This window comes from Psammomys obesus, unplaced genomic scaffold, assembly GCF_907164565.1.
Source record: "Psammomys obesus unplaced genomic scaffold, mPsaObe1.curated_primary_1811, whole genome shotgun sequence".
NCBI lineage: Eukaryota > Metazoa > Chordata > Mammalia > Rodentia > Muridae > Psammomys > Psammomys obesus.
In genome coordinates, this window is record NW_026596166.1 from 8694639 (window position 1) to 8713891 (window position 19253).

At 43.0% G+C, this 19253-nt stretch overlaps 1 protein-coding gene across 1 annotated transcript in view; it reads right to left on the reverse strand.

The window, feature by feature from the left end:
- The window catches only part of Daam1 (dishevelled associated activator of morphogenesis 1), a 160597-nt gene that overhangs the window by 57040 nt on the left and 84304 nt on the right, over positions 1-19253 (reverse strand). The window contains 1 exon segment of the mRNA XM_055595383.1: positions 18971-19060. Within this exon segment, the coding sequence (XP_055451358.1) occupies positions 18971-19060 (90 nt within the window).

Here is a 19253-nt window from a genome sequence, read left to right on the forward strand (position 1 = left end):
CCAAATCTTTCTTTTCTCCCCTAACCAGGGCAAATTTCCAAAGCAAACAAAAATCAAGTCCATGTCCAAGGTTCCACAAGGGCCTGTTTGTTGTAAGCTTCATAGTCCTGGATACAAAACAGAGAGTATTTTAGAAACCAAAGACTAGGACATAGAAAGACGGCTTTGCACTTTTGAAATGTTTTAATAATATGAACAGTGAAGAGTATATATTGTAGTCAAAATAGGGCTTTTCATGTCACACATGCCATGTGTGTGAATGCACTGGCTGATACTGCTCCGGTAGTGGGAGGCAGAGGGATTCTTGGAGCTCTTCTCCAGCTCCTAGGCAGTCCTGGTCCTTACATATGGCAGTATGCAACAGTAACCAGATGGACTACAAATCTGAGTCAGTGTTCTAGTGTGAGCGATTAAAAGTCTATAGTTCTCACTGAGGAGTCAGAGAAAAAAAGGAAACAACTGTTCTGAGTGGGAGCTGGAGGGGGGAGCCGTAGCCTATAAAGAGCCCGAGACACTGAGACATGCCAAGGAGAAGACACTTTTAGGGAGTACAGTTTTCCCGGCTGCAAGTTAAGTTGTTAAGAGAGAGGATGTCCTGTGCCTCTGACATTATTATCCTTTGGGCCACTTATCTCAGTCCAGGTGCTTACTCGACGGAAGAAGTAGATGAGATCATCAAGGTTGTACAGACGTGTCAGGAGTGATGGAAGCAACAGTAATACCAAGTACTCACACAGCTCACCCCATACCAGACCTTCTGAGCATTACCATTGCCTTCAGTCTGCTTCATGATTCATAGTAAATGTTATCACATCGGTCTGACCAAAGAAGAAAAGACGTGAGGAAAGACTAAGCCACACTGCTGAAGGGAGTAGAGACGGCATTGGGAAAGAATCAGCACACACTCTCTCCTAAGATTAGACAGAAAGCCTCACGAGCTATGGACAGCAGATACAAGGCTGCCTTCTATTTTTAACCATTTCATTAGAAGAGGACGCAGATACAGCCAGCAGACAAGACCACCTTTCCCTAATCTTTATTGCAACTTCTGTCTCATTTGACATTTCTGAATGCCCTCTCTATAAACTTGAGGAGCTCCTTAGCCCCTCCTTGTGCCTTATGCAAACGTATCAGTATACAGAGAGCGGCTAGGAGGCTTTTCTCTAATCTGTCTGCTCGGCCACACCCCCACAAATACAGGTAGTTCCTGAGTAATGCTCTATAAAACTTAAGAATTAGCTGTTAACCCCACAGGTCTGGACACTGGGATTGCAAACAGGCACTGACTTCAATCACTCAGCTGAGCCACTTTTGCCACCTTCCTTACCAATCCTGTCACAACATTTCTCAAAGCAAGAATATTAGCTTATTATAGTCTGTGGAAAAAAGTTTTCTTCCTCTCTTAAGATAGATTACTGTAGCAAGGTATGGTAGATCAAACTTACAATCCTAGCACTTGGGAGACTGAAGCAAGAGGATCATGAGGGTTTTTTTGTTTTGTTTTTGTTTTTGTTTTTTTGAGGATCATGAGTTTGAAGCCAATCTGGGCACTGTAGCAATATCTATTTCAAAATCAAAATAAGCACACACTCCCAAGTTAGATTACTGAGCACAATTCATGATACTGAGAAGCTGTCCTAAATGAATACAAATCCTAGATTTATATTAAACATTCTTTTCAGTCTACCCAAGGAAAGGACAAGTCATATTAAAATCTATTTTTGTTTCCTCGTTAGTTAGCTTACTGTCAACTTGACACTCTCTAGAAATCATCTTAAAACCTCAGGTGAAGAATTCACTTAGATCAAACTGGCCTATGGACCATCTGTGGGGGACTGCCTTGCTTGTTATCCGATGTAGGATCGCTCAGCCCACTAAGCTGTCAGTACAGCTCACAGTACATTTTCAGGGCAAGTGGTCCTAGGCTGTGTAAGGAAACTAGCCGAGAACAAGCCATCAGGAGGAGGCTCTCTGTGGTTCCTTCCACACTTCTGTGATAGCTAATGTTATATTTCAAATTTAAATTACTGTGCTTAAGAGATCTATAGAACAAAAATGCCTCTAACCTGTAAGTCCCACTTGCCCAAGGACAGATAACTTCCTGGAATGCTGGGGCTGTTGGTCATGTGAGATAACAAACCTTGTGTTTTTGCTTCTGTATACAAGCTTGATTGCCCCCAATTGCACAGGACGTGTGCTTGCTCACACGCAGGCAGGAAGTACATAGCCTTGGAAGTACATTTGCCTTTATAAGCCCCTAACTAATATAATTCAGCACCATACTCTGAGCATCTCCAGTCTCGGGGATGGATGGTCCTGGTTAGTACTTAATAAAGCCTTTTATTTAATAAAAGTTATTCACGTCATGGTGAATCTCTAGGCAACCACAGACCCATAATGTATCTTTGCCTGGGTCCAAGGTAATGCTGTGTGGATGGTAAATAGGCCTTCCTCCAAGTTCCTGCTTGAGTTCCTGCCTTGACTACCCTCACTGATGGACTACAATCTGTAAATGGAAATGAACCTTTTCCTCCCCAACAATGAAATATTTCGTGGTATCTGACACAACAACAGAATGAAAGTAGGACATTTGCTACCTCTTTAAAATGTTACACACATTTAAGGTTATGGGAATTATCTTCAGAGGGTCTGCTAGATAATTAGATCAGAAATAAAGCATCTGAAATTAAATTCTCTTTTTTTTTCTTTGTTTTTGAGACTACGTGCATATGCCACTTATTTTTAGAGAGATGGTGTGAAGGGAAGGCCATCTGAAGATTGGATTCTAGAGCCTTTTTTTAATTTTTTTTTTTTTTTTTTTACCTCAGTTGAGAGTTTGGGTAAGTATGAACAGATCTGGGGTTATTTTCCTTCTCTCCAGAATAGGAGAGTGAGGTCAGACTGTTCCTGAAGTTCCTACAAGCTCTAAGAGTCCAACAGTGAAACACTGCAGGAACACAACCTCCACTGTACTCAATTCTATGCCTCAACTTCTAACATCAATGACTTGCAAAAATTTAATTGTCCAATCATTTAGTTGCAGAACTATTCATTTCAACAGTCACTCCAATAGTCATTCAGGAGCTGCCCAAGTCTCTGCTATTTTGTGTGTGTGTGTGTGTGTGTATGTGTGTGTGTGTGTGTGTGTGTTTTAATACAATTCTTTCTGTTTTGTTGGGAGGCATTCAAACATAGACAGCAGAATACTGATGGCTAAGATTTCCTGCTGGACATAAATCACCTTTGACACTTTGCCTCCAGCCTGCATTGACTATTGTCTAACCCCTTTTCCTTATTACCATGTGTGTGTGTGTGTGCATGTGTGTGTGCGCACGCACACATGCATGTATCTGGGTGTGTAAAATACAGATATCTTAAGAAGTATATCCTTTCTAACTTCACATTATGTCCAAATGGTACATTTTCATTCAAATTTCAGGTTAGTATCAAGGAAGATTTCTAAGAAATCTTCTTCCATTCTTTTTAAAATGCACAAGTGACTTTGTTTTCCTCAACATCACTTTGCACAGAAGAATAAATCTGGCATTGCTTCTTGGTTTCACTCACTCTAGGATAAGCATAAAGTTACATATTTGACCTCTCACTAGACTCTCCAACTTGACTGTGTTCTTCTGACATGGGGCTGAAATATTCATCACTTGCTCACTATGAGGCTTACTATGTGACTTTAGTTCCAATCGACTGCTTCACAATAGTGTCATTGTGAGGATGTTAAAAAACAAAGTCAATACAAATCAGGAGAACATTGGAAAAAGCATGTACATAACAAGTTCAATAAATGTGAGTTATGATAATAATAATGGCACTGTATCAAATTGGGGCCATTCCTAGCCCTTATTACTGAGACTGGGAGGAAAAGGATCAATCAAGTACATTTTGCTATTAATTGTTCCAATATAAGAAGTTAAATATACTTTCATAAATGTAGCCCATAATATTTACTCATAATTGTATGGGTATGTGCCACCAAAATTTTCATTGCATCACTGAACAGCAACCAATTAAAGGAGGGGGAGCAAATACATGGAGAGGAAGAGGCATGAATATATTCCTATATGGCAGTAAAGAAAATAAAATACAGTGAAGTAGTAACAAAATGGCCAAATACATTGAGCTATCATTACCTATTTGTAGGGGAGGACACATATTTCCAAAAAGACACAAAATAAAATGCAGTGCATACCTCTGGCTAGCAGTAGGGCAAGTCTTTTACTTATAAACTTTTGTACAATTCTAATTTTTACCCTGTCATGAACATGTGATATTTTCACAACCAAATAGAATCCAAAACACTCTAAATTATATTAGGGTAAGTAAGAGCCTTGCTCTTCCTGATGTTCCCTGTGAAATAAAACACATCCACACCTTAAATACAATGGGCTGTTTCTATCTTCTACTTCCCTGCATTTCTTTTCCTCCAGCAGCAAATATCTGCAATTGTCATTTCTATTTCTAAAACAGACTTTAACTTTAATATCCACTTTCTACTTGGGACAAGATTTATGTACCCAAAGCATATTAAAAATTTATAAACTACCATACCCACATATTTTAAAAATGTGAGATATCTATCTATCTATCTATCTATCTATCTATCTATCTATCTATCTATCAATTTTTGGAAGCAGCTGAAGTCTTTCACTTGTATAAATAGAATTCAAAGTAGAATTACAAAATTTTTAAACATAGGTAAAAACAAAAGCTTTTAAACATAGGTAAATTTCTTTAAAATTACTATATGATCCCTTAGTAAGGTTGTTTCACAAATGATAATATATAAGTGCTATATGTTGGAGTTTTCTTTAGTGTAAGGTGTCCTTACTAAGGCCTAGGATAATCAATTGTAAAGGGCATGGTCTATGTTTGTTCACCAGAACACTAGCCACAGGCTGAAGCAACATTTACTCAGACAGCTAACGTGAGTCTACAAGTTAACTGTCCAAAACCCATGAGGTTCTTAAATAATATTTGTAAAGGAAAAAAGACACACTCTTTCCATGTGTAGATTGGCTAACACATCTAGCAATGTGCAATACTATGAGTGTGTCAAGACTGGAGACATGTTAAAGTTTAAACAAAACAGTTGCAAGCAGAAGGATGGGTCAGTATAATTAAGCAAATTTTACTCCAACAATCTCCATTATAGAGGAAAGGTGACTAACAACAACAAAATCTATTCTATATGTAAGGAAAATGCCACTAGAAAACATCAAGGATTAAGAAATCCCCTTATCAATGAACAAAATAGCCACCTTTTGCATGAAATTATCATTACTATTTCTAATTTTATGAACCCATTCTACAGACTAACGAATATAGTGGATGCTTAGTAAGTCCATTCTATGTCTAGAATTTTTAACAGAACACTGGGCATGAAAGGACAGATGGATTAAGATTATTTTATTAGTCTGCTTCCATGATGCAGGCATCTGAGAAAACTCAAATGAATGTCAGAGTTGGCGACAATGTTGAGACCAAGCCCAGTGAACCGAAGGATGAGCTCTATGGAAACGGAGATGTACTAGGTGAGACCTTGGTAACAATTTCACTGGGTATCACTTCTATCTTAAAAAGAGTAACAGTGACAGCTTCTCAGAATGTGTCAGCATGTGGGCCAACCAGCAGGGCAAAGGGTCAGCTAACTGCTTTAAGAGACAAAGTTACTGCTGCTCATCTGCCCCTGTGAGAAAGGAAAGCAGCCATAAAAGAAACATAAGCAAATGGGAACTGCCACATTTCAGTAATACCTTATTTACAAGAACAAGTGACTTGACAGATGTGTGCACTAATGGCAGCTTGTTGACATCTGTGATGGCTGGGACTTGACTTTCAAGATGGCTGAAGCACATCAAGATTCCAACATGCTCACCAGTTACTTCCCACGTTTCTCCTCTCCCTGAGGCTACTTTACCTCTGTGATATCTGCTGTGAAGTAGGATTGACTCATAAAGTATTTGGAACTTGTCCAGTAACCTCAGAATTTTCTAGAGAAGCATTATCTATATGCCTATAAAGTTTACCCCCATGGCAAACTCACAGTTCTCCAAAAAAGTTCAATACTACTCTATAAACGGTATAGCTGCTTCTGGCACTCAAGGTTCAAGGACCGTCTTGGAAAGGGGCCATCAGAAGACTCTAAGAGCTAGAGGACCAGGGAGTCTGCTATGACATTGTGTCTCCAAGAAATGACAGGGAGGCTGAATGCATGATACCACAACAATATGACTGCCTAAACAAGATCTGAACAAGGCAAATACCAATAGATATGCCAACAGGGAAAGAAGTCTCAGCATACCCCATCCCTAGACAGAAAGCTTCACTCAACTAATGACTGCTGAGAGAAGGAGAATTAGTTTTTGTCCAGGGGTTTCTTAGTTACCTTTCCGTTTCTGGGAAGAGATACAACCTATAAGTGAAAGCATTGTTTAGTTGGAGGTTTGCTTACAGTTTCAGAGGGTTAGTCAGTCCATGGCTATCTTGGCAACAGGCGGGCGGGTGTGCTGAGCTGAGAGCTTATATCTTATCCAAAAGGAGAGCAACACTGGACTTGATAGGACCTTTTCAAACCTCAAAGCAACCCCCCAGTGACACTTCTCCTTCAACAAGGCCACACTTCCTAATCCTTTCTAAATAGTACACCACTGTGAACTAGACATTCAAATATATGAGCCTATGGTGGCCATTCTTGTTCAAACCACAAGAGATGAAACCCCTAACTGGTTAGCCAGTATCAAGTGTCAGTCCTGAAATCATATACACACAAGCAACACTACACAGACTTAGCAGGTTGTATTTATATATTTGTGCAATACACATCTGTACGTATGTATTTGTAACCATAGTAACAAAAGAAAAAGAGGACATCAATTTAAGAGGGAGCAATGGAGGAGGACAAAAAAGTTGGAGGAAGGAAAGTGATGGAGAAAATGATGTAATTATAGATTAACTGAGATTACAAGAAATAAAAACACATTTTATGGAAAAATTAACCCAATTAAAAACAGTGTAGCATCATTGGTTCCTTTAAATTCTTATACCCATTTCTAATTCTTTCTACTTATTCTTCTGTAGAGAAGAGGACTAAGAGGTTCTCAAAGACAGGCTCCCTGGATGGTTATTTCCTTCGGTCCATACAACACCTACCTTCAAGTCCTCGCCATGAACAAAATGTAAACTCTACATGAAGCCTGCCAAGGGCGGGCAGGCAGGCAGTTCAGGAAGCAATCCCTCCGCTGTCGCACGCAGTTCAGAACACTCATGTGGTCGCTGCAACTGCCAACATTGGTTACAGTTTTTGACCACTGCCATAATTATACATCAAAAGTACATCTGTTACCAAAACTCCGGTTGACCCACGCACAGGATGATTACAGAACAGTGGCTTCTCCGTCTACCAGGAAACCCTGTACCACCTCAGCCTCGGAATATAAGTCACTCTTCTAGAAGAGCCAGGACAACTTGTGAAGACAAGGACTTTTCAGAATGCTAAAAAACGTCTCTACACTTTTAGGAAAGTCATATAGGATCATCTGGGGTGGTCTTTGACCCTACAGAGACCCTAGTGGACTTCTCTCACACAGGGTCCCCTTAAAGCTACTAACAGGGGCCTGATCACAAGTGGGCTCAGAAACACAACATCTTTTGGAAACAACACTCACATGAGTTGTGAGCCAGTTCTCATATGCTGAATTCACAGATATGTACTTGTAACTTCAGGCATTTGCTGGCCTTACTCTTGCTTCTTGAGATCTGCCTGGACTAAGTCTAATCTTCACTGTGAAGAAAAATCCAGCAGTTGTTTAAACAGTTTGAACAAGTGATTATATGTTCTCCCCAAAGCTTTCTCTTTAACAAGTCAAAGCTTCTCTGTTGGCTGTACAGCACTGCTTATCTTCCTCAGCTCATAAATTAATCACAAGGTTTCTATAAGTTCATCTGACTTGCATGTCCATTATCTGCAGAGAGGACTCCCACAAATCTGTCTAAATTTCCATGAAAGGGCCCTTCTCACAGATTTATGTCAACAATAGGCCATTCAGAATAGTCTCTGGGAAGATTTCTGATCAAAGTTTCTCCAAGAGGAACCAGAGCAGGCTCTTCCCTCCTGACAGAGCTCAGGAATAACATTTACTATTAAAACAAGAAAGACCATCTATAAAGTAGAGGTTAACCTGACAATCCATGTTTTATTCATTTTTTAACAAAACAGATCATAAACTACACATGGAACTGGTTTATTATGAGAATAAAGATGCTTCATCTCTAAAACAAAAATCTTAAGTTAGTAAGATTGGCCATGGGTGACAACTACCATGATTACTAACAGACAAGAGACCATGAGACGTGTGAGCCACTGTTTTCTCTCTTCTGCTCTCGCTGCTCTCCTATACACCTAACCCTTCATACACCACAGGAATGTCTTCCATGTCTTATGTTTTCTAGGCATGTGAGAACATTCCTTCTGGCTCCTAGAATCTCATTCCTTCCCTTTTCCGGTATCTAGCAGAAAAGTTTGGTCCAGCTCAGATAGAGGTCTCATCTTCCCTCAAGAGTCTCTGGCTAGTCTGTCCTGTACTCCAAAAGAGTTTTCCTGAAGACCTCTTATCAGTATGAATGCACTACTTCCCCTTCATTCAGTCTCTAAGTTTAACAGTCTCTGGGTTTTTAAGGTTTTGATAACATAAACTGGCAGCCTGAACTGATATCCCATGTTTTCAATAAGCCCCACTGTTTATGAAGACCTCTTCTATGTTCAAAAGCCTAACTGGACTCCTACCTGAAAGCCACTGGGAAGAAAGCCTTGACACTCCCTTGCTAGTGTACATGTTACACTGATCTATTTGTTCTGGTAAACCTCATGAGAAAGTCAGACTGGTATTACTTTATAGCCAACCAACATTTCTAATCTCCTAACATTTTTAACGCACCCTGGATAAAGCAACAAGAGCACCCCCTACAAAGGTCTAGCAACTGTGAGCAACAACACAAAGTGAAACGCCTATATTTCTCAAACAGCTCTCAAGTGCCATCTGTCTCGGCCTCTCTGGGTTCCTGAACAAGCCCCAGCAGACTGCTCCATGCAGAGGGCTCAGGAGTCTCAGGGAGGCTGAATTCAGCGGGGAAACATTTCATGTTGGCAGAGCTAACAAAACAGCTCCAATCCTTACCAAAAACCAAGAGCAGAGACTTTACAGTCAATTTCCCAGACTGTGAGACATTTGCTTTATTTACTTTCACAGGTCGTTTCCTGGGCAAAGCCCCGCAGAGCATGGCATACAGCTGACGCCTAAAGCCTCAATAGCTGCACGGCTAACATCGGAACCCAAGTTGGGATGAGACATAATCCTGTCTCGTTTTCATGACAAAGAAAAGAAACACTGTGCAGGCATTATTTTCAGAAGTGATGTGGGTCCGGATTCTCCAATGACACTAGCAGTGTGCAATAAATACGTAACAAATGACTTCAGTAAATCTTGTTAAAATCAGTTTGGGCCTGTATGTCACCACAGAGTGCTAAAGAGCCAGGCGTAACGTAATCCAGTTGGAAATTACCATGCTTGGCACCAAGTGCAATGCAGTGTATAAGTCCAGGCAGAGTTGCCTGTGGACTCTGTGGCTCCACATCTTGGTTGGTACCAGACTTACTACTGCTACTAGAGCAGCTTTCAAGATGCTATCAAGTGGGCTTTGGTGTTCTGTGAGCGGGTCTTGGGAAATCAGTGCATTTGTGATTTGCACTATAAAGTTTAACATGTGCTAGAAGGAGAGGACCCTTTGGAAACAGTAATTAAGAAAAAGATCTGGGTAATAATAAGCACAAAGGCATATTTCACTCAGGGGGCACCCTGGGAATAGCTACAAACACTGCCAAGGTGGTGTTAACTGTCCCCTGGCAGAACCAGAACCGCCTTTCCAATTTTGAGCCTCCACTAGCTCCTTGACGTACTACTGAATTAATGATGGTTTGTTTGTTTGTTTGTTTGTTTGTTTGTATGTTTTGGCTACAGAGATATAAGAAGGCCTCTGGTGGAAGAGATCACTTTATCATTATTATCTACATGTGGGTAAATGGAGAAGCACGTCAAAAACAGAATGTCTTTCCTTCTCTGCAGGGCAAGTTGTAAGTCTGTGCAAGCCAAGTGCTGTTCTGCACCTTGCAGAAGAGTGGCAAGGAGTGCAGCACACAGAGTCCTTTGGCAAATTCTCCACATGGCCCAGGGCTAGGACCCTAGGTTCCTACAAGGAAGGAGTTTGGGGAACCCCTAATTAGAAGTGGTAAATTCTAATTTACAGGGAAGCACAAAGCCTCTTCCTACTTTCCAGAGGAGAGGGGATTCAACAGCAGCAGGTGCTCCTGACCACTGGTCAAAACAAAAGAAACACACACAGGAAAGAGCTTTCCTTTTCCTTTATCTTCCTAAGGGGCCACTTCCTTGCATTGATGCCTTTCTTGAACTTACTTCCTGGAGCTGGTGAGTCAGGCATGCTTTGAGCCCTCAGTCTTGGAATGCAGGGGCCATAGCACTAAGAGTCTGTAGAGAACCAGGGAGAGGCCAAGTGAAAAGCACAGAGTAACCTATCTAAATCTGGCTAGAGTCTGACGACTGGAAGTGCACGTAGGTTAGAGATGATTACATATGCCAATTTTGCCCACCATAGTCAGTTCAGGTATATTGCCAATCAATTTCCGTTCTATTTCTTACCAAAACCATTCATCTTTTCTGAATTCTTCTCCAACAATCAAGATACACTTTTCCGCCCTCACTACACTTGAACTTGTTGGTAAGCCATTCACCTACAGCTCTGAGGAATGCCATAACAGAGGGTGTGCACTGGTCTGGCATGTCTCCTATGCTGCACGTGCCTTGGGGGTTCACCACGGTGGTAGACAGAATTGACAGACTTGTGGCTTCTCAGATATGAGACACAGATATGAGATGCCCTTTCTATGGAGCGACAGCTGTCACTAAGACCATTTGCTCATATTTCCTACCCAACATACTCTGGGTTCCACGGGTTACTGTGGCAGTTTGTTCTAATGCCTAATGAAATTCCATACCTGCAGTCTGCAGAAATTTGGAATAACAATGAGGTATGCATATGTTCTTCAATATGCGTGGGTGAGATGTTCCCCAAATGCCCTGAAGTCACATTTAGAATACCATTCCTTGATAGCCCAGCCCTAACATGCTCTACGGCACAGACAGGATTATGCATTCAAGGAGTCCAACCTCTGCAACTGACACTGTGGACTCTGTCTTGTACCAGTGCTCTTCCAGGAACCTGCTTAAGAACTAATGATCTGGAGCACAAATATAGCTGTTCGATGGCATGAGAATAGAACCTCTCCTGGGTTCTATCCAAACTCAAAGCTCCAAGTTTCTTCCAGTGGTGGGAGCTGAGGCCAGGAGCAATCTTCATCCTGTGGGGCCGTGAGGCAATAGGTGTGGACAGAAGGCTAGGCAGCTGCTTCTCTGGCCCATGTCTAAGAGCAGAAGGAGAACATCATAGAAAGCTGTGTCATTATTCCATGTGACTACACCTCGGCTGCATATTCTTTGGTTATTCCTGTTACTGTTCAAATGATTATGGGTGAACAAGCACATGGCTCCCATCCTTCCAGCCTGGTGCCCTCTACCTGTGGGGAAAGTGGGACCCAGAACAAAGCAGTGCTACTTGCTGAAGTATTGAAAAGCACAAGCCAAAGACAGAATCCACAAAGGAGAGGGACACCCATTCCTGCATTTATTGTACTGTGAGATCAAAGCATCGACAGACTGTAGAATCAACAACCTCTAAACCTGGGCATTGAGTTGTTGTAGCTTAGGATTGAGACATGAGAGACAGACAACTTAACCTCCTGAATTTCTTTCCTTTTCCTTCCTTAGACAAGGTCTCGTGAATCTCAGCCTGGTCTTAGATTCACTGTGTAGCTGAGGATGACCTTGAATTTCCTGACTTGGGCCAATTTACTCCATCTTAGCAACCTAAGCACACCTCCCCAGCCCCCACCTCCATTCTCCTACTCTGAGAAGTCACTTTAGTGATGTTGAACTTAGTGAACACACCCTATCAATCAACATGGCATACACCATAGTGCATCATAGCCCTGAACTCCTGTATGCATCCACCTGGGCAACTGAGACTATACGTGTGCACCAATTGGTGACCTTGAGCTTCCAACCCTCCTGCTTCTGCCCCCAGAGCTGGAATTAGAAGTACGTACCACCACCCTTGGTTTAAGGGAAGCCGGGGATTAAACCCAGGGCTTTATGCATGCCAGGGAAGGGATCTCCTACATCTGAGCAACATCCCAGCCCAACCTCTCCATTCTTGAAAATCAAGAAGATTCTAGGAATAGGAGGAGGAGGGGGAGGAGAGGGAAAGTAGGAGGAGAAGGAGGGGGAGGGAAGAAAGGGGAAAAGGAAAAAGAGAAGGAGAAAAGGCTTTCAAAACTTTTGTAGAGAGATGGTCAAGATGAAGACTCGGCTTTAGTTGGCAGAAGAGAAAGCAATGTCTGGCCAGCAGGGACACTGTGTATACACATGTTGATTTGGCACTAGTGTGTTAGCCATCACAGAGGGCGCCCAGGCCTCAGCAACTTCCTGTGCTTCAAAATGGCATCTATCTGTCAAGAGCTTGCTAAAGATGGAAACCTCATCTGCTTGGGTATAGACCTGAGGGCACAGGAAGGTCTAAAGAGAGGAAGAACAAATATCAGCAGTGCAGCTTCTTCTGTAGCCAAAGCAAAGAAACAATCCCAAGTGAATGATCCATTTTGACATACTTGTAATATTTCGTATTTTATATAGCTTCACGGGTATTTGAATGGAATGCTCTTTGTTTCCTGAACCCTGGATTTTGTTTCCAAAGAGCACTGTCTTTTCTACCGATTTTAACTTCAATTGGATTGTGAGACATATGGGGAAAGTGGAACATTTCAATGACTTCTTTTGCAACAGAAGCATTCAGACTTCTGTGCAGTGTTGGACAGATCAGGCAATATTCATTCCCTTCCCTGAGGCAAGACTGCCTCTCAGATGCTTACGGAGTCATGCACTGTGGATGCACAAATTTATAACTTGAGTAGAAAGCTATCAGGGGGTTATTAATTTTCTTTTTTAAGATTTTCGGAGAGTGGGGATTTATCAAAACCTAAAATGCTTGCCCTGATGATGGGATTAAGAGTATAACAATAACAGTGTCTGCAAATGTGCAAAACATACTTTCTTCATATGCAGCCAGCATGAAGGCCTGTTCTGTTAGCTTAGAACACAGTTCTGCAGAATGGAGGATTGAATTTTAATGTCACAACCTTGAACAAAAAGTCTGTGGCAGAGCAAGGTGTTACACGCCTTTCTCCCACTGACCATGAAAGTTGGTAAAACATACTGAGGAATGTGGACCCTGTGGTAGGTAAGCTTTAGTGGGAGAACTTGGGGCAGCAACTCTTTACCAAGTGGAATGAGGTAATCCTTCAAACTAGCATGGCTTCACCCAGACACTTCCAACTCACACCTGTGTTCGAGTTCCCACCTGTCCTGAAGTCTCTTAAAGGTCTCCTAATAGGCCTGTGTTTGATCAGAAACAATCAGATAGGGTGAACAGTTTAAATGAGTGTTTAAACAGCCTCAAGAGAAGCAAGGGAGAGAAGTCCAAATTGGAGGTTGAGGATGGGGAAGGAGAACAGTACATGTGGACACAGCTCAGACACTGAAAGACGGCCCATTTCTAGCTGAAGGATGTACGCGTGATATCACCCCTCTTACTGGGGAAACCAACAGTAGTTCCAAGGGGTGGTGGGCAGTCACCAGAGTCAGAGGCTCAGACGTGGGTCTCCCTTTTCTGTGCCTCACAGCCTGTCAGCTTCCTTTCCTGTGGAGCTTATGACCAAGATGCCAATCATCTGCATTTACTGATATCTGCTTCTCCCCAAACCACTTACTCTAGGCAACCTACATACCTGTCTAATCACCCCAGAATCCTGCCAAGTCTTTCTGGAGCAGACACTGGACACTGGCTAATTATACACCAACCTGATCTTCACCACTACATTGCTTCACCACTCTAACAGCAGCCCCCAGAGCCTGTCATTCCTTTACAGCTGGAGAGTCTCTACACAGAACACAGGACAGACAGTCCCAAAGCCTGCAGAGTCTGGAGATGTTTCTGGCTAGATGCTTCTGTGTCCCTCATGGACTCTTTTAAGCAAGCGGAAGGGGGTGTGAGGGAGGACAGTCCCATTTTATTTCTAACCAGGACAGCTTCGGCCACTCTCTTTAGGCCCTTATCGCTTTACAGCACCAACCAAAGTTAACCATCACAGGTTGAAAATCCAATGGCTGGAAACCAAATCAAGTACTTCTAAAGAAGCCCAGAAACTGGCCTAGGAAACAGCTCAGGCGTCGAGCTGCCTTGATAGGTGCAATGTCAGGTTGGGGTTATTTTCCTGGCTCCTTTTCCCAAATCCTGACATCTAGCACAGTGGGTACCTCAAGAGCCAGTGCTCAGTCTACTGTACCCTGAAGCAAACACACAAAAGAAAGAAAACACTATGTCACCCTCTTCAATCCTCTTGTCTAGCATAGAACCTGCAGTCAGTGCAAGGCACCAGCTACAAGACAGTAGCAGCTCATCCTACCTCCTTGTTCAGCTGGCTTGTTTGACAGCTATGTAGAAAGGAGAGGGTTCCTTTTGTCTTTAATTCCATGGCCTCAGCACATGTTTCCCGTGTCCTATTTTGATAAAATCACCCCCTCTGTGCACTACAAACAACGGCTGCCCTACATCTCCAGGAGCTGAAAGAACAGCAACCCCTGTAACCCACACAGTACAACTTTCACCACCATGTGTTCTTCCTGAGAGAAGAACTCCCAAGGAGCTGGGGGGGTTGATCCAATCCGAATAAACAAACCAAATAAAAGGGGGGAAAAAAGCACCGGTCCAATTTCCCTCTTTTACTTGGCCTGCAAATGTACTCAATACCAGACTAGCGATATGCAGATCACAATGGCTGAACCATGGCCAGGATGGAGAAGATCCTGGAATGGTTTAACTAAGCTTGATCAGCAAAAAAAAAAAAAAAAAAAAAAAAACACACACACACACAATTCATCCCTCCCAAAGTGGATCTACAACACACACAGAAATGCACCATGAACACTCAAATCATGAGCTTCGAGGCTTTAGAGATCAGCAGGAGAGCACCCAAGATAGGACATACTTGTGAAAGGCTGATGTCTCCTTGACAGCTGCGCTCTCTGCAGCAAAGGCCATCTACAGCCCCACTGGCTTTGCAACCTCTGGGAAGAAGCAGAAGCACTGTCTAGATACAGGTTTAAATGACACAAAGGATAGAAGCCAAATACCTTGCCCTGGGCGTGCAGCCACCATGATGCATGAGTGACACTTACTGTCACCGCTCAAGAACGCCTCCCTCCTGTTCCCAGGACTTAAAATTCATATGAACAATAAGTAAATACAGCACGGCCAGATGTCTTTCATAGTCAGATGGTTCATTGTTTTAAAAGCTTCAGTCTAAAATCCAAAGACTGTTAACAGATGAAATTTCTGACTGGAGACTGGGAAAAACCACACTTAAACAAAAGGTTATGTTGTGATTGGAGCTAAAAAGGGAATTACCTCTAAAGATAAGAACTGCACACATTTCCTATTTGAAAATACCCCCAACTCCACCAACAGGACCTTTTCTGGACCTTCCATGGAAGTTTAAGAGTTTGACAGTGGGTTGCTGTGTGCGCAAACCAGGATGGAGTGGCCAGGGCAACAGCTCTGAGGGATGTGTTTGAATTTCAGCAGGGGCACAGCATCTGACACTCCCAATATCTGTCACTTAGGCTGAATTCCAGTTACTTTCTTTCTATCATTTTCACCCCAGAAATACTTTCACCGCTTGCATTTTGGCTTTGGAAATAAGTTTTCAAAGGGACTTGGAAAGATAAGTTTCCTAAATCACACAGTTGATAAGCAGAGGAACCACTGCCAGGATTCAAGCTGCTGCTGGAAGGAGAGGAGGCGGCCGGCTGAGAACTGCCTGCCCCAGGCTCTGTTCTGGCCTTGTTTGCATCCATGACTTCTGTTCACTTTTGCATAGGGAGGCCGCTTTTCATAGCTCCTGAGGTCTGTTTCTGTTGGCTGCTGTGGGCCCTTACCCTGCGGCTTCATTGTGTGAAAGAATGCCTGTGCTGCCCTGGGTTCTAATGTTTGACATTGGAAATGTGAAGGAGCCGTGGGTGCAGCTTGCCCTCTGCCTGAGAAATGGATGTGGTTTGGTTTACTAGTGATAAACCTGAACAGAAAAAACAAAACTGTGTTCCACGGAAAATAATCTGTTTTAAGGAGGAGAATGGCCGCCATGGAGCCTATTCTAAGAGACATCATGAGAGATGAGGTAAACAGTATATACTTTTACTGGGGAAGCTTTTATGTCATTAGAGACATTTCATTACTTGTTTCTTGATTTATCACAGTATCCAAAATCTCCAGTTTTAGACCACAGGCATAATATAATCTTAGCAACGTGGTAAGTTGTAGTCAAGAGGCTGGAGAGCTTGCTTCACAAACACAAGGTCCCAGCTGTGGATCCTCAGTACCCACATAAAAACCTAAGCCAGCTTGTACCCATAATCCCAGTACTGGGAAGTACCTAAAGAAAGTGGTGTCCAAACTGAGCCATGCCACTGCTTCTGGCAGGAGCTAGAAGCACATGTGAAAATCTGTGCAATGTAGCCAGAGAAAGGGCCTATGTCTCACAAAACAGGATTCCACAGCCAGTGGCCACATCCATGCTACCATGAAAAGGCCAAGCACACACTGCAAACACATGCGCACGCACACAAGCATATGCACACACACAAGCACACACACACACACACACACACGAGGTCTGCAGAACTAGTTTATAAGCCTGGAAATTGAAAAATAAACAGCAGCTGTGAGCCTGAGGTCATTACTATTTTTTTAGTGTTTGCCTTTTCTAATGTAAGAGGCAGTAGTTTCCATGATTAACTTGTAATTGCTGTCAAGGATGCAATAAAATATGAGAAAGAAGAAAACTTTTCCCCCAGTAAACTGCTCCCATTTGCATTTCCTTTCTCATCCTCTGGGACATATCCTCAGACCCTGATTTTTGCAATGTCCCCAATTTAGAGGGGGGAAAAAATCTTCACTAGGATTAACCAAGTAGACCATTTCCACTGTGTACAGTGAGACGGTTCTGTGGGCAAAAGCACTGGCCCCTAAGCCTGCAACATGGGTTTGTCCCTGGGCCTCACACGGCAGAAGGAAAGAATCAAGTCCTGCAATATGTACTCGCACCACCGCCTGAGTGCCATGGCATGCATACAAACAATCAATTAATGACATAAATAACTGAGGAACAAAGATGGCCACATACATCCATCAGAGCGAGACTGAATACATCTTCTTTTCAGTATTAAATTTCTTTCTAGGGAAGGATACTTGCTGCTTGAGCTATGGAAGACCTTTCAATACAAGAGTTTCCTCTGCTCTGCCCAAGGTGACAGAGCAGAGAAGAGGTAAGTGACTGACAAAGACACCGACGACTTTGGGACTATATCCTGGGTTGGTCTGACGCTGGCTCCATGATGATCCTGAGGTGTCAGAACTTGACAGATCTTTCAGCAAAGGCCACCAAAGAGAAGGCTGACACACCATTTAAACTGCACAGGTGGAACACTTAATTAAGTATGCTTTACATTTTGTGGCAATCTTCATGGTGCCAGCAAAGGAAGGTGTTACTAGGCTAGTACAAAGTATGAGAAGAGCGAGCTGCACAGGGTCAGTAGAAGACACTGCCTCACAGCCTCTAATGTCAGCTACGGCAATCTGCACATGAACTCACTGATTACTGAGACATGGAGCAATCTCTGTGGCAGGGGGCCCACCAGTGACACAGGGCAGAGGTGCAGAGAAACAGCAAAGCAAGTAGACACAGGCTCCAAACCGCATCTAATGCTGCACTGCTGACATTTGTTGCTGGGTCCCTAGGTCAAGAGTGCATAATTCGGGTGTCTGCTGCATGTTAGAAAGAGCTGGCGCTTTCTCTCAGGCGGTAGCTCTGACCTGGACATGTAACACATTTAGTTCAAATCTCAGAGGGAACGAAGGGAGAACGCATGTTGGGCTGGTTTAAGAATCTGGTGCAGGCTTTGAGAAACAGAGAGAGAACTTCATTTTCCATTCTCTTGCCATGGATGCTAGAGAGAAAGGCTTTTGGTAGTTTCACTGCCCCCAGTGTCATTCGCCCCATCTCCTGAGGTGGCACAGCACTAGCTTTTAATTGTAAGTGGCTGCCCGGAATGAAGGTACAGTCACATTCCTAACAGTGATGTAGAACTCCTGAAATGAGGGCCAGTGAGATGGAACAGCGAGTAAAACACTCGCCCAGATGCACGCCAGACACCCCTACTTCACTCCTGGAACCCTGTTGGAAGGAGAGAACTGCCTCCTGGAAGCTGCCCTGTGGATCTCACACATGTACCGTGGTAAGTCACGCTGGAGAGCGTGCTCCTTTACTCCCGTCGCTCATTTTTCCCTTTGGAATGTGAAATGGCTGAAGAGCTCTTGGGACTATGGGGACATTGAGGGCACACTCTAGAAGCAGCAAAATGTGAAGTTTACTACATTATGTAAACAGAAAGCCATGGTACTCATCCCAATCCACTGTGGGAGGAGCATGGAAGATGCTCCTATTTCACACATCCTATGTTATTCTAGGTCTCAGTTACACACATGGCTAACAGCGTGAGCCCAGTGGCCTGCCCGCAAAAATAACATCTGAAGAGCAGTACTTTACTATATAGAGTCGCTAGGCCACAGCACGACATGTTCAAACTGGTCTCCACATCACAAAGAGCTTTCTGGGTCCTGCTCATGAAATGTGAGAGCATTTCTCTGGGTATCTTACCTTTTTCTTGCTACAGTATATCTGCCACTTCTTCTCTGCTGGAAGTGCAAACATGGCTTCCCTGTGTTTGTCCGTGAGGTCAAGTTCATCCTGAAAAGAATAAAAATGATTAGTATTACAGAGATCAATGTGATTCCTATAGAAAATATTAGCAGTATCATCAAGGAGAAAAGCAATTCACCAACACATACTTTAAAAACAGATGGGGCCTACTTCAAGGTGAGCTTTCCCATCAGCACTGTACAGACAGAGCACAGTACTGCAGGTGCTCAAGATTTGGGTA